General features: G+C 47.0%; 1 protein-coding gene across 5 annotated transcripts in view; it reads right to left on the bottom strand.

Moving 5' to 3' along the window:
• Positions 1-19,142, bottom strand: part of rapgef5a (Rap guanine nucleotide exchange factor (GEF) 5a) — a 54,469-nt gene extending 35,327 nt beyond the window's left edge. Inside the window, exons 1-5 of one of the 5 annotated variants that reach the window (XR_011984869.1) lie at positions 14,353-14,831; positions 10,564-10,614; positions 9,747-9,853; positions 7,327-7,448; positions 5,168-5,336 (exon numbers count right to left, since the gene is read on the bottom strand). Coding sequence is in view for 4 of the 5 variants with exons in the window: in XM_072705400.1 (XP_072561501.1) it covers positions 5,168-5,336; positions 7,327-7,448; positions 9,747-9,853; positions 10,564-10,614; positions 14,353-14,628 (725 nt within the window). In the remaining variant the exon portion in view is untranslated. Of the gene's footprint in view, positions 1-5,167; positions 5,337-7,326; positions 7,449-9,746; positions 9,854-10,563; positions 10,615-14,352; positions 14,832-19,109 lie in introns of those variants that run through there. The other 4 variants (XM_072705402.1, XM_072705400.1, XM_072705399.1 and 1 more) reach the window with 4 other exon arrangements.
• Positions 19,143-22,486: the final 3,344 nt, after the last annotated feature.

The raw sequence follows: 22,486 nt of genomic DNA, 5'->3' as shown, positions 1-22,486 counted from the left end.
ATCCTTGAATCCAAAGCACACCGTCCACGCTCCCCCGTCATATATGGTGGGGGCACGCGTGAGCAGCGCGTGAGCAGCGGGTGAGCAGCGGGTGACCGGTCTCCATGTTCCGTTTCCCTGGTTGCCAAGCGACCATAAGATGCCGCAACCCTCAGCAGTCAAGCCAGTGTACCCCAGCGAGAGAACACCCATCCGTGCCCCTCCCACTTGTGGTTCTTTCAGTACCAACCAGCACGATGTTTGTTCCATTCCCTGCACCTGAGTCACATGACTCTGCTCGCTGTCACACCCAGAGACCTTTAAGGCAGACATTTAAATAAAAAACATTTCGCACAGTTATTAGCATAACATTCGTAGTTTTCTCTAATGCTCGCTCTCTGGTTTCTGGGCATCAGCACTGCTTACTGTAATTACCATGACGACCCGGGTCCCTGTACGGAGCGAATGCAGATATATCATCCGCGCTCCAGCCTTCTCTCTCAGCCGGGGCTGCGGTCGGCCTTAACGCGACCCGCTCGGATAACAGCGAGAGGACGGGGCTCGTCGGGTGCAGTCCGAGTCCCTCTGGGAACACACTGTAAACAGGCAAATGCCGTCAGCGCTAATGCTATCAGACGCGCCGCGGGACTCCCGGAAAGATCCGGAAAGACGGCTGTGAGGACAGGAGCTCCAGGAGACACAAGGCAGGTTGCAGTATAAAATTACCCCAGGACATTCAGGGTTTGTCCTTAACGTTTCACTGGAAAGTATCTGAATTAAAATTCTGTTTCCGCATGAACAGTTGTAGTGGGGTGAATCAGAATAATAAAAAAAAAACTATATAAAAATATATACGTATGGTTTGGGACTCAAGATGGGGGGGGATGACTGCAATCTGTTTTAAGGTCTTGGGTAGATGGTATCCATCCATCCATTCATTGCAAGGTTGGGGGGGAGGGGGGATCGATTGTGTGGCCTCTCATTGCATGTCTGCCATTTGAGTACCCCACCCTAAAACTAAAACTATTCATCACACTTTTATGCTGGTTTCAGTTCCATCTGCATGCTTGGTTGAGGATCTTAAATACCTGCTGGACTTCCATTTTGGATAAAATGCATCAGTAATATTAATATGTCTGCCATTCAAAAATGGATCTACACAACCAGGATTTTGCTCTGCCGAGTCCAAGTCCTCAACAAGGAAACCGCCACTCTCCAAAACAGCTCAGATGGCCACCTGCTGGTTGTTATTGGTACTGCGGTGGATGCGGTCCTACCTAGTGTCAGCCAGATGTCTGTCTCCCTCCTACTCACCTTTTTATAGACATACCGAGACATATAAAAAAAAAAAAACTACAAACTGTAGTGTCACACTCCACACTAACAGAACCCTTGGCTGTCATCAAAGTGTGTAAAATTAGTATGACTTTAGCATAAAGTCAGCCCATGCACGTGTTTTGTTTGGCTCTGCTCAGGTGGCACTCTTTAGTCGCCCACTCCAGTCTGCTTTACTGGATCTCAGAGCCCGTCGGCCGTCATGTGACTCAGAAGGGGGCCGTCTGAACCGTGCTCACATGTGGGAGGGAGCATTACACCGTAACCGGTGCCCTGAGGGCAGGCAGTACAGGGTCCGACATGCAGGATGCCGTCGGTGGAGAAAGTAAATTCGGAGCTCATATGGATGGTACCAATTTTGAAACCAAACCCATACTCTGGCCCTTCATCCAGTCTCCACCTGGGTTACATGTGTGTGGAGTTTGCATGTTCTTCCCGTGTCGTCGTGGGGTTTCCTCCGGGTGCTCCGGTTTCCCCCCACAGTCCAAAAACATGCTGAGGCTAATTGGCGTTGCTAAATTGCCCTTAGGTGTGCATGTGTGAGTGAATGGTGTGTGAGTGTGCCCTGCAGTGGGCTGGCCCCCTGTCCAGGGTTGTTCCCTGCCTCGTGCCCATTGCTTCTGGGATAGGCTCCGGACCCCCCGCGACCCAGTAGGATAAGCGAGTTGGATAATGGATGGATGGATGGATGGATGGATGATACACGATCTGATTCCATTATTTTTTTTTTGTTTCCGGGACAACAATCCTGCCTGTCTGCTACCCCTGCTGATTAGCGATAAAGTTTAACGCTCAAATAGGTTATACAATTACAATTTTACGAATCATTTTACATGTTTTGAATGGTCTTAAGAAAAAATGGAGACCGCTTGTGAAAAGCTTCTCCTGACCGGCGGTTTCAGATTTGCAGAAGCAGCTGGCGATCGTCCCACCGGGGCTCCGCCAAGCCAGTCTGGACCTCCGATCAAACGCCGGCCGTATAAAAAAAAACTTCCTGATCCTCTCTTCCAGATCCACATTACAGGGCTGCCAACTTTGGTCATTTGGCTGGCGTGAGATTTTCAGTTCAAGATAAGTCTGCACAGGCATTTACATGTATGCAAGCGTGTTATTAACTTACAAATAGTCTGTAGGGTTTGCGAACTACCCCAACGCTTTTGATGCAGCCAAGTTTAGGTTCATAATCGAATAATATAGATGTGCTGTAAGATTTCTTGCCTGATCCTGAGAGTCTGAAAGCGTGACTGGCTGCCCAGATGCGTAAGAGCCGGCAGCCCTGACTTACAGTCTGCAGAATCGACGCCCGTATCTCGCCGTCCTCCTCCTGACGGCCCTCAGCTTCCCCCAGGCGCAGATGAAATGCAAACACATCGCTAATTCCCCTGAGCCGCAATAAGCCAGCCTGTGTGGGAGGGTAATATCCAAACAGTCATTTTTAAAAAGAACATATTACACTATTACACTGAAAGCAAGTCGTCCCCCTTCTCAGACACACGAGATTTAAAATTTTAATGAGGTGGCGAAGCCTCCTTCGCTATAGAGCCTCCCCACACACAAACCTCACGCTTATCCGAATTACCGCCAACGCATTCCTTATAAACACACAGACTTTCCCCATAAACATCTTCTGAAACATGTAGAAGGGGAACATCTAGATTCTCTTGACTTGATTAAATTCGATCACTTTGGTTTACACTTAAATGCACAGCTCACTTTTTGCACACGCATGTGTTTGTTGATGCTGTAATGCTCTAGGTTCGGGACTTGCAACCTTCCTTACACCGGGGGGGTTCTCATAGTAGTTTAAAATACCGTCAAGTTACAAAATCTCTCGACAGACCACTTGCGACAGCTTCACAGACCCCAGGTTGAAAACCAGCGGTCTTCCACAACAAGCTATAGCTGTTGATGTGTGTGTGTGTGTGTGTGTGTGTGCACACACGTGTGATGAAGATCACACACAGACGTGCCCTCGCAAGCCCATCAATCAGCACAGAGACCTCAGCAGCAAGGACCCATCACTAACTCCTGGACAGTAGTGAGTATTATCCTAACAAGAAACCCGCCATACGCGATTGGGGTCATGCCTGTTTTGGATCGTTTTTTGCAGGATTTTCAGCTGTTTCCTCGCTGGAAGCTCCATCAGTCGTCTTTCACTACTCAAACCATCCCCGGTCTCAGAAACAAGGTTTAATAAAGTATTAAAGGACAAACATTCTGCTGAAACTGAAGTATTTAACAATGTCACTATCGATGAGCTGTTTGAAAGTGTGTGTGTGTGTGGGGGGGGTAAACCCCTCTTTTATGGCCATAATTTCCCCATCAGCACCCTGCCAGCCAGGAAAGCCTCAACCTGGATGACAGTAGAGGAAAAGCAGCGTTTGCCATCTTCAGTTACAGCCCATCGCTCACCGTTGGAACTGAGCCAATAGGGTTTATGAGGGGGTGACACTAGACAAACGAATTCAGCCATGCGGGCAGACGTGGAAACTTATGAACACCACCCCCCCCCCCACCACTAAAATTAAAAATTGTTCATTTCAATGCTCCCTGCAGGCCAGAGACGACATCTGGTTGATATTTATCAACATTTGGTTCAGTGGCTGCTGGCTGGGGCCAGAGATTATGGCCAAACACCTATTCCCGGGGGGGGGGGGGAGATACTCAGGAGGGTGGCTGACAGTGCAGAGGAAGACCTTCTTGCAGAGTGCTTTTTATCCTTTAAATTAAATTTTTTTTTGCTCAGCGAAAGGAGGATTTGAAAATGAGAGTAAGAGAGTAATTGTGTCATCGCTGACAGCTGGGTCACTTCTGTGTTGCGGCGTGCGGTCATGTGACCCACAGCCCTGGAGTGAAAGTAGGCCAGCGGCACACACTCCACCACCAACCCCCCCCCCCCCCCAAACCACAACTAGATAACGGCAAAGCCAGCGATGCTGAACAGGGTCTCTGTGCAGGAACTTACCCATCATGCAAAGCGTCACTCGGTGCAGGCGGATGCGGGCAAAGTCTAAATTTGAGGCTAGAGACGGCGTCTCTGATGTCATGCTGCATTTGGCTCCCACCCACGCATACATTTAGCTATCCGGCAGATCGAGAGGAGGCTGATATACTGGTTAAACACAACCTTTTAACCAAAAGATCGTGGGTTCAAGTCCTACAAATAGCCCAGTCGTAATGCCCTTCAGAAGAGCTCTTAACTGGAAGATCTCCAGTGAAATAAAAGGGGAAAACTGTATGGCTGTTTTGAGAACCTGAATGTATTACCATCTAGAGCTGATGAAATGTCATATGAAAATAAAAATAAAACGCTGGTTAAAATGTCAGCCTGACAAGCTACAGGAGCTCAAGAAAAAAAAAAAATTCCAATTTTAAATTAATGTTTAGTTCCTTAGATTATTTTGATGCCCAGAATAAACATTTAATGATGCACCTCCTGATTAAATTGATGAAGCTTGTGTTTATGTTTAAACAGCACAATTAGAAGACTTCCTAGTGTGTTAATTGGCTCAGGACTCTCAAGCATTTGAACACTGGCACAGCGCACCTGGCTGACAGGGTAAACTCCGAGTAAGCACTGAGTAAGCACTGAGTAAATATGGAATAAATGTGATAGGAGTTCAGTGGAAAGCCGGATAAACTGTAGACAACCCTGAGATCCTGTGCCTAAAATAGAGCCCCCCCACTATGCCGCAAGTTCAGGAACTGGTTCCGCTTGACCCAAATTGGGCTGCCTCCTTTACGTGACGGGCGAGCAGGGAAGTCCAGACCCGAGGATGCCAGATGCCACTAAGCACTACGATGGAAGCAGGCCCTCACCGAGGGGGAGGCGGGGGGATGGAGGGCTACTCACGCGCTGATGACGCCGACCCGGAACTGGACGTAGGGGGCCAGCTGGAGGAGGAGACGGACCCCATTCTGCCACTCGTCCTCCTGCCGGAAGCCACAGGCCGGCATCTCACACTCCTCGAAGGAGAACCGGTAGTAGGTGTCAGAGTCCTCGAAGACGACCCGCTGGTCCACTGCAAAGGCAAGCAGGGCTGCTCTCACTCTCACGCACACCAGGACAGGACAGGACCGCCCAAGGAAGAGTCCTGGAGACCCGCCCTGGTTCTGTCCATTTCGCCACCAAATAAAACCCAAATTACACAATTTGTATGACATTCAATATGGCTTAGACTATCGTGTGCTGAGTGAGACAGACGTCCCAGGTGCGGGTAAATACTGGGGCAGTGTGTGGCTCAGCAGGTTTAGGATCTGTGTCTGTGTCCAGGAGGTTGTTGGTTTGAATCCCGGGACCCGGAATAGGGGGACAGGATGAGCGAAGCTCAGAAGGGACCACGTCACTGAAAGACTGGGGATAACCAGGATAAGAGGTGGAGTTAACTAGCATCATTCCTTATACCTTAAACTAACAGATCACCGTCTCATAAAATCCGTTAAAAACACCAAAGCACCACCAAACTTTCTCCGAGCTGAGCTCTGCTGGGGGACTCCACACGCTGGTTGAGAGGAACTGGGAGGGTTGTGAAAGTGAGGCCGACACAGACACCCGTCCCGACATCACGTCACCTTAAAATGGCCCCGGGATTTCCTACATGACATCCTTTTACATAGACAGAGGGGGTCTCCCGAGGGGGCGTCCCGAGGGGGTCTCCCAAGGGAGCCCAGACGTTCCCTAACCGTTCCTGCCTTTGAAAGAGCGGTGACCTACAAATCCAGCCAGTAAGCGCTTGACCCAGTGCAGGCTGTCAAAGACACTCCTGTTCACCCACATTCATAGATCACAAAATCCCCCCCCCCAGTCGATATCAGCAACTACCACTGTCTTCAAGAGGAAGCGAGTTTTGTACAGAAAGTATTTTTTCAGTGCTCCGAGAGACCAAAACAATTAAATGGATTTTAAATTTTAAACATTTATAACTCTGGGGAGTGTCGCCACCCCAACTGACTCCCAGCGTTTTAGAAATGTCTGAAAATCCAAATCGAGCGAAACTCGTCGTGTCCGTGTTTCAGGATGGGGGTCCAGGCCAAACATGCGGCCTCCTCTGCCAGCTCCACTGGCTCCCGACACTGGGGAGGTATTTTAAGCACAAGTTAATTTCCCTCGTGAGTGAGACGTGTCATTTTCAGACACAGCCTGCTCCCAGGGGGGGGGCAATTTACTGCCGGTTTTATTGTCCCGTTGAGTGAATATTTGATCATTGGAGAAGGACGATATTTCCGAGGAGACTAGTATTACAGTTATGCCAAGCTGCTAACTAGCTGGGTAAATAAACCGTAAATAATGCTTACGGTCCCTGAACAGTTTCTGGAGGTGGATCATGGTAATTACTCTCCTAGATTTTAAATTCAGCACCTATAAATCATTTCCAGTGTCAAAACCTTAAATATTTATAGCCTTTTGTTTACTTTTCTTAATCATGTTCGACTCAGTTTGCCCAGTTAGAGAATATAAATAGCAAGCTTATGAAAATCACTCATGATCATTGTAAGCCTGAAGGTTAGGGAAAAATATAATTACCAAAGAAAACTAATTATCAAGCTGCATTCATGACAATCTGGTGTAAAGCATCTGTTGTACGTTTCCTCTCTAAGGTAAACAAATCACAAACAAGTATTACGGCGGTATGTTATATCATGGTAGCTACATCATTGTGTTGTATGGGAAGGGAGGGAGATTCCTGTTATAAAACCTTATATTAATACCAAGTTACACATGGCATTTTTTAAATATGGTGCTTTTTATACAAAGGAACACAGAGGGAGAAAAAGCCTTTAAAAAGGCTCAGGAAAGATACACTGTATCTCCAGGGCTTGTTATTTTGATCCAAAACTACTGTGAGCATGAGAGGCAGCTGACTCTCACTGCAGTGGGGGCCCAGATAGGAAGTGTTGAAAATACCAGCTGGAAGTTTGTGATGACCTGCCCACTGCGCACAGCTACTTCCCCTGCCCTGGTGTTTGGAGGGCGGGTGCCTGGCGAGGGAGGGGGCAGGCAGGTACACTCACCCGATAGCAGGATGCCCAGCTCCAGCAGGATCTGCCAGACACGCACTGCCATCGTCCTGCACTGGATGAACAGACACTGCTCCAGCAGCCATTGGACCAGCTCCAGACCCTCATAGGTTCTCCTGCAGAGATAGGAATATGAGTTTGCTGCCTGGACACACCTACAGTGAGGCCCCTCCCCCTGAGAGGCACATGACCATACAGCCACGCCCACAGTGTGGCCCCTCCCACTGAGAGGCACGGGATCAGACACACCCACAGTGAGGCCCCTCCCCCTGAGAGGCACATGACCATACAGCCACACCCACAGTGCAGCCCCTCCCACTGAGAGGCAAGGGATCAGACACACCCACAGTGAGGTCCCTCCCCCTGAGAGGCACATGACCATACAGCCACGCCCACAGTGCGGCCCCTCCCACTGAGTGGCACATGACTGTACAGCTACACCGAGTTTGAGACCCCTGCCTTAGCATGTTTATATATAGAAACACCTACAATGTAAGACTCTCCCGCAGTCACATGGATATGTAGACCCATCCACAATATAAGGGCACTTTATTAAAGATCCAGTAACAAAAGTGCCAAACCCGCTGGGGTTCTTCTATGGTACTTCAGTACTTTGGGGTGGGACTTAAAATGCTTTCTTTGTTGATTGGTTATGCAAATAGCCTGCCTCCTGAAACACAATATGAAAACAACGATAAAATGAAATTTAAAAAATAATTGCGATCTGGTCGGAAGAAAATATACAACAAAAAGATCAGGACGGGATAAGAAATTTAAGAAGTGATTTGTTTAATATACTAGGACAGGGATGGGATTTTGTCATAAAAAAAATTGGGGCATTTTTAAATCACATCTAGGAGTGATTTAAACAACAAGGATGAAATGATTATGACTGTCTCGGAGAATCCATGCAGTGGTCATGCAAAGGCGGCAGAGGTAGAAACTTTAAACTGATTTTTAAACATAAAACAGATTATTATGAAAGGAATAATTAAAACTGCAAAGTCTGCTAATAACAATTCAGTGAAACAAACTCCCTGCACTATAATGTCTGTACAGAACTTAAAGTAAGAAAAAGCCTGATCTTACTTCAGCTGCCTAGCGATGTAAGAACTGCATGTACACAACATGCGATGTTGGTATTAATGAATATGGCACATTGACTTGTATATTACAGGGCAGGACATTTTTCAGGTTCAGTACAAAATACTCCGCCTCACGTTGTGATGTCATTCGGCGTCTGTATCAGTTTTCATGCTGCACCTTGAAGTACTGTACTTCTGGAACTTTCTCAAAGTGCCAAAGTATGGAACCTGGTGTGGTGGAAATGCACCCTAAGTCCCGCCCACATCAGCACACGCACCTCACACCAGTGCTAAAACAGAGACAGCCATCATCTACCAGAGCTTTCAGAGGAAGTATATAAAGGCATCTCACACGATAAACGCGGCACAGTTATGTCATTCAAACCTGGCTGACACGCCGACGTGTGACAGCCCTATACACCACGCAGGGTGCAAATCCCTGCTATAAATAAAGAGAAAAAAGGTACCTGGCATCAATGCCTTACTATAGCACTGAATGGATCGATCTTCTACCGCATGCACTCGACCTGAGTGTTTGGGTGCTGGGCTTGCAGTCCCAGGAACAGCCTCACGATCTCAGCAAGCAGCCAGGAAGGTTTCAGCAACACGATCTATGCAGTCAGACTCCATATTTGGACTTTCACGTTCCTGCCAGACGGCTTTCAGACAGCTGCGGCCAACGGCGTGACTCACTCCATTATCCCACTCAAATAAGACGCTCCCCCTACAATTTATTATTTAAAGCCGCTCTATAACACACCGCACACGCACACGCAACATATTACAGGCGCACACCTGCATATCACAGCCCCCGCCATGCCCTACTGGAAACAAGACTGATCCTTTTGTTGAAAGAGCCCATCTTCGTTACCAAAAATCCTCCCTTCGTGGGTCAAAACCCCAGAATGTTACTAGTCTTTCCTGAGGACAGACGTGTCCTGCTTCCATCTCAGTAACACACTAAACACGCTGGTGGTGGGCGGACTTGGACCATTGGCTTCACAAGTCCTTCTCAGCCCCAGCCTCACTGCGGAGGTCAGTGCATGCTGAAGCCAGACAGACGCCGGTTTGGGCACGTCGCTGCCTCCTGCTGTGCGTTCCCCCGTGGAGGGGGGCTGCCGCAGCAAACTGGAGCTACAGACACACAATGACACTGCAGCCAGATGTGGGGGCGTCACTGAAAGCAGAGACTTGGCATTTTTACCCATAATGCAACTGAAATGCAAGAATGCAAACGTGATTGAATTTAAACTGAATCATCACGACTACAGGGTTACACGACCGGTCACACGTGCGCAGGAACCCAAGCAGAGCGTGGGGGAGTGTTACCTGATAATGCGGGCCAGGTGTATCCTCTCCTTGCCGGGATATGGACCGTGGGATAGGAAGGCGTTCCTGAGAGCGCGGCCTGCACAGGGAAAGCTCTGGGAGCAGGCCTGGGAGACAGAGTGGGCCTCTGTTACCAACATGTGCACACACACACACACACACACACACACACACACACACACACACACACACACACACACACACACACACTTGCGTGCAACAATGCCCAAGTCAGAAACTGGAGATGCACTCTGGAAGGAAGGCAAGCCAGATACCATCCCATCCTTCAGCAAAGCTCAGACAGAAGACAAAACTGGTCAAACTGGATCAGTAAGAGCCCCACGATCCCAGCACCGCAGACGCCTGGGTTGTGAGACTGATAAGGGCCGCAGCTGCTCTGAGAGTCGCCACACAGCGCCTCCATAAATAATAATTAACGGCAATTAATGAGTCACCAATGTGGGCTTGTGGGGACAGAATGAAGCAGGACGATGGGGAAGGATGGGCAAGCGGCCCGTCACAAAGAGGCGTCTTCATGGGGAACAGAGCAGGGACCGCGGGGCTCTGAGGGGAATGGTGAGACGGTGCATGCACACAGACACAGGGATAGAGAGACAGACAGACAGACAGACAGACAAAGGCAGACACAGCGATATAGATACAGACAGACAGGCAGACACGCAGATGCAGAGACAGACATACAAACACACTCAGATAGACAGACAGACACAGAGTCACACCCACAGACAGAGACAGATAGAACACACACACACACACACAGCACTGTGTGGTTCTCCTGACTTTGCAGGACCTTTACCTTATGCCTGCTGAATCCCACGCTGGGCCCGGGGATAGTGTCAGGGGACTGCTGTCAAGACACAAATCGACTGGGGATGAGAAAAATACGTGACGAATACCCAGTTGAGGGAGGGGCGACCATGCGGCAGGTCACCAGCCCCCAGTGACACCATCCAGTTAGCCACTGCAGTACTGCGCGGCCAAGCTGTTACTCTCTCAATAAATCCATCTTCAGTGACCAATTCCCACCCACCCCTCAACCTACTCGCTGTCTGATCAAAATCTAAATGGCCTCACATCGCATTATAGCCATTTAACGTCCCCCAAAGACAATTCCAGTCCATCCCAAAGAATCACACCCACACTTAAAAGCATTTCATTTACGGCCCGGAGTGCAGGAGTCTGCGGCTCAGCCTGATCCAGGCCGGAGCCCCCGTGAGGCATCAGTGCCGCAGCAGGACAGGCGCTGGCCGGACGCTCAACCTGCTCCTGGGTGGGGCTCCAGCTGAGCTGATTTTCCGAGGATCAGGTGGGAAGGTGGAGCGGGAGGGAATGCGTTCCCAGGGCAAAGTGTGTTCGTGTACCAATACGCACGTCCAGCAGCTTTCCACAGAACCACCAGGCAAGGAATTGCACCGGCAGCGCGGCCTCCCTCAAAGCCCCACACCGGGCTCTCCGGCTGGCTGAGGGAAAGGCACCATCAGCCTGGTGTGGATTACGGCAAGATTAAAGCTTTGGGCCTTGAGACGGGCTTTACTCGCCGGCCCGTTAAACCGGCACGCCGCAACTCGTCCCTCTCAGATAATCCCGTCACGCCCAATGAGATGATGCCACTAAATCACCAGCGAATCCCATAGAAGCGTGAAGGAAAAAAAACACTACATTCTCAGGACCGAAATTACACTCTTACCAGTGTCACTGGGTCGGAAAGCACAGGAGCATTGGGATACGCACACTGTATGCCTGCCAGAAACCTTAAGGCAGATATTAAAAAGTAAAATCTGCGAGACAGGGCCACTGACGTCCTATATGCACTGAATAATAAAGAGTCTTTAAAAAATGTACATGATGGAGATCCGGTCGACCAATGGGCGACGTCGAGTCAAGCTGAAAACTGTTGTTTTTCTAGCCAACGGCGGGACAGACTTAAGTCACACGCAGATTTTAAGAGGATAAAAACGAGGGTGGGATGAGCGAATGTTCAGCGAGCATCAAGCCAGATACTAAATAAGTAAAGCATAACGGGCATTGTGTAGGAACTCGCGCACACACGTCACAGGGAGATGCAGAACTCGGCTATGGTAATTAGTGAAATAATTCCAGCAGGGATTATATGTTATGTAAAAGGTGTCCATCTCAATATCTTACAGCTACTGAAACAATCAAATACATTGCGAAAATACAGTCAAACAGATCCATACTGGAAAAGTGCCAGTCTGGCTGGTCGGGATTCCGTTAGTTGTTTCCACAAAGGATCAGTTGGTGACCGCGGTTAAGAGACTCAAATTAAAATGTAACACACGAGTCTATTGTTTGTATTTGCCTAAATCCCAACGTCGGATTAAATCATTGATGCTTAACTGTTACGTTTTAAATTGGCATTTTAAATTTGTGTGACTTTTCGCGAGCTCAACTCATTGTGATTCCACGGTTTAATAAGAGCTAGCAATTCATCAATTAAAGTTTTAACAGCTGGATTAATAGTTAATTGCTACAACTGTGAGCGGGAACTGGACGGGGGGGGGGTACAGCAATCATGCAAAACCGGGTATTACTGCATCTACATATTTTAGATTGGTGAGTTTTTTTATGCACAGCCGTGCCATTTTAATAAAGCTGGTTTTATGAGACATAATCAGAGCTGGATGTTATTCCCGGTGTTATTCACGCTCAGCGCAGAATCCCGGCTCCCACCGCCTCATCACAGATGGATCTAAAATCTGGAGCTTCGCGGTTCCTCACACCAAAAACTACACTTTATTCCCATTTCTGCACGCGCTCCATTGGTTCCTGAATCTCATCCTGTCTCCCCACAACGTTAACAAGAGCTTCAGCGCCTTGATCATAACCGAAAAAATAATAATTAAAAAAATCTGCTACAAAATCATTAAAACACAACATTCATCCAAAACTGAAGTACATAAACCATCAGCAGCTTCTAACGGGCTTTTTGTTTACAAGACAGAAGGCCTTCATAATTACTTCAGGCAGGACTTGTGTCTCAGGACATCATGATGAAATCTGGGCTCTATGATGTTATCCTGTAGCAGTAATGACCATCATCTAGTATGATGCTTCTTTGAATCCATATATAACCTGGCATCCCACAATCCAGCCCCGCAGAATATTTTTACTAAGAATCCAGCATTTCTAAAGGGACAATAATGATGCTGTTGATTGGAGGCAAAACGGCGCCATTGGACTGCAGTAACGGCACAACTGATAAACGACATAGAGCGCAAGGTTTCCCGGGGGGGCTCGAGAGCGCCGTCTGAGTCGGGGCCGTCCTCACGCGCGCCTGATTCAGCCTGCACGAGGCCCCCGCGGCGCCCACACTTCCCAGGAGCGAGCGGGATCTGCCTGCGGATTATCGCGGCAGCTGCCTCCCCCTCCCACTCCCACACGCGGCTCCCAGAGTCTCATAAACGAGCCCGATACAGACCTGGTACTCATTCCCCAGCTCGCGTGTGCCGGGATTCCTGTCACCATGTGACCATGGCTAGTGTCATCTCTGCTCCAGAAACAGTTCAGCCCACAAAGGTTATGGGTTTGAATCCCATGACTAGCAAAGCAACCATACCAGCACTGGTCCCTTAACCCCAGCTGCTTCAGGACGATGCCTAATCCTGCTCTATACCGTCAATATTGCCTGGCGTGACTTGAGAACTGACTGGTTACCATTACAATCCACGCACGCTGCTCCACCTGCTGAAGGACGCTTGACCAGCAATCAAGATATTTTTCTTCCCGAGTTTCTGACAAGCATGCAGTCCATCCTAGGTGTTCAAGGACCTACGATAGCAATTATTTCAGCTTCGCTTGACAGATCATAAAGTACTCCCGTCCATCTTTGCCAACGGTCATTACATGGTTGAGCAACCACCCAAGACCCCCCAGGTGCACGCACGTGTTGCAAAATAATCCGGCTGAGTGGCCCTTGCAGTTTTAAAATGATAGGACACATTTGGCACGATTAAGTTGCACCTAGTAGCAGAAGTACTTTCAATTTCCCAACCTGACTGAAATTTACTACGTTGTTCTCTGGATTTCAAAAACACGATAACGCGGGTATCGTTTTACTAGTAATCACCCCCAACACTGCCAGGATCAGTAATTATTTTCCATTAAAATAAATGCATTTTTCATTTAAAGACCGTGCCATTTTGAGCTACAAGTCCTCCGGATAAGTAGAAAGATGCTGTTTAACCAGAAACCAACATCCCAGGAGGGTCAAATATAAGTCAGGAGGTTGTAGATTACCGATCACCGGTGTCTTAGACACGGCGAATTATCAAATTAATAAAAATGCATGAAATATAATCAAATCGAATCTAATGCATTAATTGCATCCATGAATTCATTCATTGCTAAATGTACGCTGCAGTATAACCTCGCGTATTTTGCTGCCATGCATCCTAGGGGCGCATGCAAGGGAGGCAACCGCCCCCTGGACGCACCCGACGCAGACAGAGGAGCCGGGCTCCCGCTTACAGCAATCCACGGACCCACAGCCCGTCGCGAGGCGCTTGCACGCCTCCGAGCGCTAATGAACGGCACACGGTGACCGGGAAGCGGCGGCCGCACTTACACTTTTTCTCCGCAGATGCAGCCCGTGTTTCAGGAGGGCGGGCAGGTCTCGGATCTTCTGTTTGAGCTGGACCTGCTCTTTGGCGTTCCTGCCCCAGCGCCAGGTCGCCAGGTGGCCGTCCTCCGGCGCGGAGGAGGGAGCGCCGTCCGCTGCCTCCTCCATCGCCCTCCCGCAGGACTCACGGAGAGCGGCCCCGGATCGCCGATCCCCCGAATGCGCATCCGCTCCGCCCCGCGCCGCCCGTCCGCTTTGCGCTCCGGAGCAGCCTACGTGCATACGGTGCCAGTGAGCTCATCCACAGGTGCAGGAAATATCGCTGCATCACTTCCACCCTCCCTCCACATTCCCCTCCACCCTCCCTGGGGGATATTCACGGACTGGGTGTTGCTGGCTTTTGGTCAACCTCCATAACACGGCACCACTGCGAGCGGCAGCTTCGTACGAGTTTCCTCCTCCCCCATAGTGCATTCAAAACCCCATGCGTGCATGCATGTATGTATGTCTGAATGAATATATGCATTATAACCTGGCCAGTCTCCGGAGAACAGCCTGCTTCATTTAGACTAATACCTGGAAAACCGCCGTAGTCGGATGCCTAATTCATTCAATCTGAACGGATGCGCTACTTTTCATATGCAGTTAATTTAAGGCTTTGAATGTTCAGGAAGGGCTCTACACTTGGATAGAGGCTTATAATTCATTATTTTAAAATGAGCTAATGTTTAAAATGAGGGGAATGTAACCTGACTCGAAACCGGATTTTCCACATGTCAGTGTCTAAGAGTAAAGATGACTTAAAGTCACTACAAACCCATGAGGAATATCTGCATTTCTTTCAATGAAACGTCGTTTGAACGATTGTTCAAACGATTGTTTTGCGATTCAAAGTAACCACATTACTACTGCCAGCTGTACTTTATCACAACCGATTAGCCTATATAATTAAATGTCATGTTCCAACCGCAAATAAACATATGTAATTCCTCAGAACTAATAACATTTATACATTATTTGTTCACAGTATAGAATACAAATGAACAAAATACGACAAAAACTGATATTTTACTACCTATTAATATCACCTGGAAGACAATTTTAATTATTATACTTCATTTTTAATTGGGCACTTCGCTGTATTCTACTGTTACTCATCATATGATTGGCGTGTCTTATATAATGTCATTATATAAGCATTAAACACGCAAAAGAGCATAAATTGACGCAGACATTGTACAGGTGAACCAGAGCGTAGGATTTTACGTTCAACATTGGGCTCGAATCATTTAAATTAAATTAACATTGATAAATTAACTATGTACTCTCTTGTAGTGTATGTTGCTATGGATAGAAACTAACTGACATTAATTAGTTGGAACAGAAACAGTAAAGTTGAGTTATTTCTAGCTATATAATGACAGAAAGGGAGCTTTGGATCCCTGCGTGGGTGGGAGTTACCATGGGCTGACAATCACTGCTTCCAGCCAATGAGAGCAGGGGAAGTGGCCAATGAGATGTGACAGTGACCCATCAGTTTAGAATCCGAAGCCTTGGTTCTGTCATTGGAAGCCCTTTTGTGGTTGGGGTGGTGCTCTGTGGAGCCTGGCTGGGAGACCTGCGATTGTCCGCGTGAAATGGTGGGCAGGCCATCAGCTGGTTCAGCTGCCTTTGGAGTCTGTCCAGATTTATGAATATTCACCTGCTGCATCTGTTCAGATATAGGATGCAAAATATAAGAGCAAGGAAGAGGCTCCTAGCGTCATCTCGCCATTATTAAGTGGTGCATGTATTATACAACCAAATATAATGTTAAAAGGCTTGGTACCTTTTACTAGTATGTAAAGCACAGGCTCACGTTTGGAGTCCAAAAATTATTTATTAGTTGTTTCAAACCTTGCAAAAAGCACTTGGATTATTTTGAGGATGGAACTTTTCATGAAATGTCTCCCAAAACTCCAAACCACAGAGCTTCCAGGATGTGAACAATTTTGTGAATGGACACAAAATTCCCCTTTGGTCTCAATACGCAACATTTTCAGAATGAAGAAAATATGATCCCTGTTCTCTTCGGACCATCGGCTAGGTGATCCGCCTTGTGTGATACACAACTCTTGTTTTGTTTGTGTTGACAAAGTGCTTGCATATCTAGAGAGCTCATTCCCAGTCTTAAAGACGGATTTGTTTTGTGTACAAAACAAATTAGGAGATGAGGGGAAGTGAGACATCATTAAGTTTAAATGGGATTTTCTTTAATAGGCTCCTCTGTGACACAGCTATTCTGAATGACACTTCCTTCCCTGTTTTTCCAAAAGCCTCCAGTGTCTCATTGCAGCGATATATATGCCATGTAATCAAGACGTGCATCCTAAACATGCCTGCGAGGCTCAGTGTGACCCATTAGCGGCAGCGAGAGGAGCTGGGAAAAGACAGACATCCACTGAAATCCCACAACCTCCTTATTCAGGAGAGCCCCCCACCCATCCTGACTACACAGCTCCCCTTGTTTTCTTGGGGGCTGTACTGATCAAATGCCTATGCTCCAATTTACATTTTTTTAGCACACTCCAGAACAACATACATTTTTCAGAAAGCAGGGTTGGACAATTCTGGAAGGAACTGAGGGTTAAGAGTCTTGCCCACTTACCAACCCTGAGATTTGAACCAGTGACCTTCTGGCTGCAGACACAGCAGCTTAGCCTGGTGAACCACACAACACCTTGCTAGAGGCTCAAATCAGCTTTTACTAAAGCAACTAAACATTATTGCACAGTTATACAGCAGGGTGGAGTGGTGTCTCTGAGGCTAGGGATCTGTGCCAGCAGTTGGAAGGTTGCTGGTTTGAATCCTGTGAATGCCACCGGTGATTGTACTCTGTTGGGCCCTTGAGCAAGGCCCTTAACCTGCAATTGCTTCATCCTGGGTATGATGTTAATCAACATCCAGCCCTATAAGGAGGTCCTTCAACTTACAGGGAAATTTGGGGGCTGGTGGCAGGATTGGCACTCCACCCACTCAGTGTGGTGCTGAGGTATCACCCACAGCCCAGCTGCACTCAGGATCTCATCCCTGAGCTGGTTTGTTGTGTGGTGGGTGTGGCAATGCACTGTAATCATTCAAGGGTACAACAAAAAGGCCCCTTTTGGATCGTAGAGAACTAAGAACTGAACCACAGTATCTGCTGCTGATCCCAACTATGGACGAGGCCTAGGTGCTGTTGACGTTATTGGTGGGAGAAAAGGACAGTCACCTAAGAAAGCTGGTCTCTTCCAAACGGTTATTTTCAATGTCACTTGCACCATCATTAAACAGTATATTGCTGTGAACCACAAACCGTCTGGTGAAATGCTTTTCACGGGTAGAAAGGCGTTCCTTCAGAAGATCATTGAAGCTGGAGTTTCATATTGCTGACATAAAACTGGCATTTCTTTGCCATGTAACCAAGTTTAAGTGGACCATGTGTAGTACCATCTGGTGAACTAGGGGGCATAGTGGTTAGAGGCACTACCTTCTAACCTGAAGCCATTCAAGCTGCTATCCTTCAGTAACTGTTCCAGCCATAAAGCCTAGAATAATAAAAAAGTGAGCTAAGCAGCTAAATCTTCCTTAACATTTCACGTCACACTGGCCCATTGTGGAAAAGTCTCCAAGCTTCTGTACAGGTCTCTGGTCACTACTGCAAAAGATTTAACTGATTAAACTGGAATAACAGTCAATGGCAGGTAAAGATTTCGTCAAGAACAAAACAGTTCCGTTTCCTGTGCATCGTGTAGGGATACGATATTTCTTTTTTTCTGCATGTGCTGAGCCTGTCAGGCTCGGCATCACTTGAAAGCGAAGATTTTGTATGTATAGGAGCGAATTTCTGCTGCCCCCAGACAGCCTTTCATCCCGACCGATAACGCCCCCCCCCCTCCCCCCCTCCATCAAGCACAGTGCGTACATCGCTCTTCAAACGGAGCCGTGATTAAATATTGAAGAGTGCCTGTGGCAAATGGAGGGGAGATACAATCCCAATTCCGCCAAAACAGCGTTTAGAGAGAGAGGCGAGGATCATGTGAAAGGCGAGTCCGCGCATCCCGCGCTCCCGGTTCAGTGCCGCTGTATCACAGTCATTGCCTGGCTTTCCCGGTAGCTGCGGATTGTGGTCCCAAATCGATCATGGCATTGTTATGACTCAAGTAATTGCCTTTTGCACGGTACCAAGCAATCTACGCTCATTTTCAATTAGCTATTGGCAAGAGAGTCGAAACAGAATTGGCAGTAACACCAGTAGTCTTTATCTTTATAAATAGGCGGTAAATATATGCGTAAATAAAAGAGCAGGCTACAGTATGAAAACTGAAACGATAAATTCTTAATTTTCTATTAATTCTGCGTGCATACAGGAAAGTGTGTCCATTCGACCTAGTGCTTAGCGTAGTATTTGGTCGCGTAAGTGTTAGGTCATATACATAAACTTGGAACGACTACTTTTGTTATTTTGAACTGATGCATAATTCGGGATTAATATGTTGAGGCACGTCAACTATGCATGTCAGCTGGAATCAATGACAAAGTTCACTCCTTCTTTCTCGTGTTTCAGGTGAATGTGAGGTGAGCCCCCAAAGGAAACGCATGGATCAAGAAACCATAAGATATTCAAGAATCAATAATTTTAGCGTGAAACCGGCGTACATCGTACATCTCGATGTAGTAGCTACATCAAATAACCAGCTTTCGGGCGCCACCTAGTGTACACTCGCTCTTAGTAATTTACTCACCATTGGCAGCAAAAGCAGGTGACACATGTTCATATAAACCACGTTTCTCTGCTCTGACAGAGGAGCTTGTGCTTGTGCCTTTATCTCAACTTTACTTCGTCACAAAGCCCTGGATTGGATCAAGGCAATCTGCTGATGTTTCTATGGCAACGGCCGGCCGCGGGCGTTTTTGGTGGCCTACTGAAACAAAAAGCGATCTGACCTCCGATCTTAGTGCGAAGCTTTCTGTTGCAGAAATAGTGCCGCTCGTTAGCATTTCTTCCAGTAGCCTATTAGACGAACCCACAGCATGGACACTATTATATCCAACTGCTCGTTAATGCAAACAATCGGCATATCAGGGCATAGGTTTGGTTTCAACATCGGTGGGGGCCAAGTCAGCCCCCGCCCTCTCCTAAACACACAAGGTAACCTGCTCCTACAGCATTGGTAGCCACATGTCCCTATAGTCCATACGAAAATCTACACCCTTTTCTGTCAGAAAAATGGGTACAGACAAGGTACAGACAACATAAATATACCCCAATGGTACAAAATGTTGCTGAGTCTATTTCTATACCTTAAATTAAACTAAAAGATCTAAATTTACTTTCAGCTAGAGTACAATTGGCAGACTCTTGAGGGTATAGCCTGAGTGACAAGCAATTTGCACCCTCAAAGATACAAATTGGTCCCTCCGCACCTCCAAACGTGATCGAGGTTTAGTTACTGTGCATCTGAGAAACAGACGCCGATTTTAAACGTGAAGCGATTGTTGGTGCTCGAGGAGGTGGGGCCCAGTATCTCAGCATTCCTGCCCCCGCCCTGGTTGGTAAGTTTACCCGCTGGCACCCCGCTCTTTGATTAGCAGATTAATGATGTCCCATAATTTTTTTAATCCCCCTCCTTTCTCTTTCGATGCCAAAAAATAACTTGAATGGCCCACTGATTGCCCCCCCAGAATAGCTAGCCCATCACTAGATAGATACACTGTATACAGGGTCTAGTAAGCTGAAGATATAACGGAGGTGCACTGCCCCCTTTTGGTCGCTATACAGCGTAATCATATATAATCGTATATGTCAAAAGTCAAACAAAAAGTGAAGGCAGGCATCGTATTTACTTAGAACTCCTGGCTTTTCGCAATAACAGAAGTATGATATGGGCCTAACTCAAAATAAATATTAAAGGAATAATTGCACTGAAATAATTCTAGATGTGTTGCTTGGGCTGAGGCCTGTAACCAATGTGATTAGGGGGGGCTTAATCAACAGCGATTTATGCAGGGGGGGTGGAGGGGTGGGATGTGGGTGAATGACTGATGGTCACATTAGTAGCAGTCATAACACACGCCTACACAGGAATACGTCATTAAATGATTAAATGTTTTATGTACAGTAGTGTTTTATTTAAGAACAATGTGTATTGTCTGTTGGATCCATGTAGCACAATGCTAACTATAGTAATCAATAACAAAATGACGTTACCCTCCAGGAAACTTAGCAAAAGTTACGCAATTGCATCACCTGAGTTACTGCCTGTTAGCAGTTATGATTTTTCTAATATTGGTATCTACCTGCTGTACAGAATGTAAGAGAGGTAGTTATTTCATCATTTTCCTTAAAGCCTACCTCTATGCAGGAATGGATATTTTTCTACTTCCAGAATATGGGAATTCTGGGTAGTATGCCCCTCTCCCAAGGCTGAACTGGGATTAAAAATTGGCCCTGGACTTCGGGGTCCCCCACAGTAAATTTTGCTGGCCCACATACCCACGAGCCCACCGTGGAAAATGCTGGTATGGCAGACCGTGTCCCCAGCCCTGCCCTCTTCATTACACTAGTAGCGAAGTGCAACTAGATTAAACTCAGCCATTGGGCAGATTGGGATTCATCCGTCTTAGAGTGTTACAGAGAGCCTGGAATCTTCCCCAGGAAACAGGACGAGGGGCAGAGGAGATGAGGACACGCGGGACATGAGACCAGTCCTTCATACGCTACAGGCAATGTAGAGAGAGTTTTTGGACTATCGGAAGACGTTGGGGTTACTCACAGGAAACTTTCTCATGCACAGGCATATCGTGCAAACGTTTTTGATGCCTTTGGCAGGCTGTGCTGCCCGCACATCTCATTCTTTCTGTTTATTAAGCATATTTTTAGTCAACAAAAAAATAAAAGAACCATATTGCTCATGTTCTCTTCACACCTCACCTACCCGATCTTACAGCAGCCTGGTACAACCCAGGCTTCAGTCCCCATAAATTTCCTCTGTAAAACCAAAAAAGCGAAATCATTTTCTTTGATGCCTGGGAGAACGTCTCTGCCGATTCATGGGTGTGGTTTCCAAGGCGTTGATTAGTATAATAACTTCCTGAAAAGCTGATGTTGCAGTTTACTACTGACAGGACTTTACAACTTCACTGAGTCTGTGAAAGTAAGGGCAGGGTAACCCCCCCACGGAATCAAGCCTCTTCAATAAACCATTTACAAGAAATAATACCTGCACTGCATTTGACTGCAAGGCGGAATTCTCTCACATACAGCTAATTTCCTGCCGTCTTCTGTCCTTAACTAATCACACTAAAGAGTGAAACTGGTTAATTCCTTGGTCCCTATTTCTCATCTGTGAGTATTCTGGTGATTTTTGGACTTAGACATGTTTTATATATTTCTTTAACTAAAAAAAACACAGTATGAAACCACAATGAGGACTAACTTTTTTTGACTAATTTTGTAGCCAAGGAATCTTTCACAGTAAAACAGTAACATGATTACTGTTCACCAGCGTGTACATCTCACTGTAAGACTGCACTTACAAAATACTACTGCTGGAGAGACCAGTATGTTTAGCTCACTGTAGATGTTGCTCCAAGCATCAAAGCTCCCCTCCAAGCTATCAGTGTGAATCAGATGTTCCTCAGAAAAGCGATACTGACTCCACTGTCTCACTGATATTGTGGTGCGTCAAATCAGTATTACACACATACTAGTACAAAATGCCTAATTTGCAGATTACATTTTCATTTTTACTATCCCCATCATTTATTTTTTCAGAATGTATGTCTGTCATGTGTGTGTGTGTGTGTGTGTGTGTGTGTGTATATACACTCACCTAAAGGATTATTAGGAACACCATACTAATACGGTGTTTGACCCCCTTTCGCCTTAAGAACTGACTTAATTCTACGTGGCATTGATTCAACAATGTGCTGAAAGCATTCTTTAGAAATGTTGGCCCATATTGATAGGATAGCATCTTGCAGTTGATGGAGATTTGTGGGATGCACATCCAGGGCACGAAGCTCCCGTTCCACCACATCCCAAAGATGCTCTATTGGGTTGAGATCTGGTGACTGTGGGGGCCATTTTAGTACAGTGAACTCATTGTCATGTTCAAGA

This window comes from Paramormyrops kingsleyae, chromosome 23, assembly GCF_048594095.1.
Source record: "Paramormyrops kingsleyae isolate MSU_618 chromosome 23, PKINGS_0.4, whole genome shotgun sequence".
NCBI classification, from domain to species: Eukaryota; Metazoa; Chordata; class Actinopteri; order Osteoglossiformes; family Mormyridae; genus Paramormyrops; species Paramormyrops kingsleyae.
The sequence above is the reverse complement of the archived record's forward strand: the minus strand, read 5'-3'. Positions and strand labels throughout refer to the sequence as shown.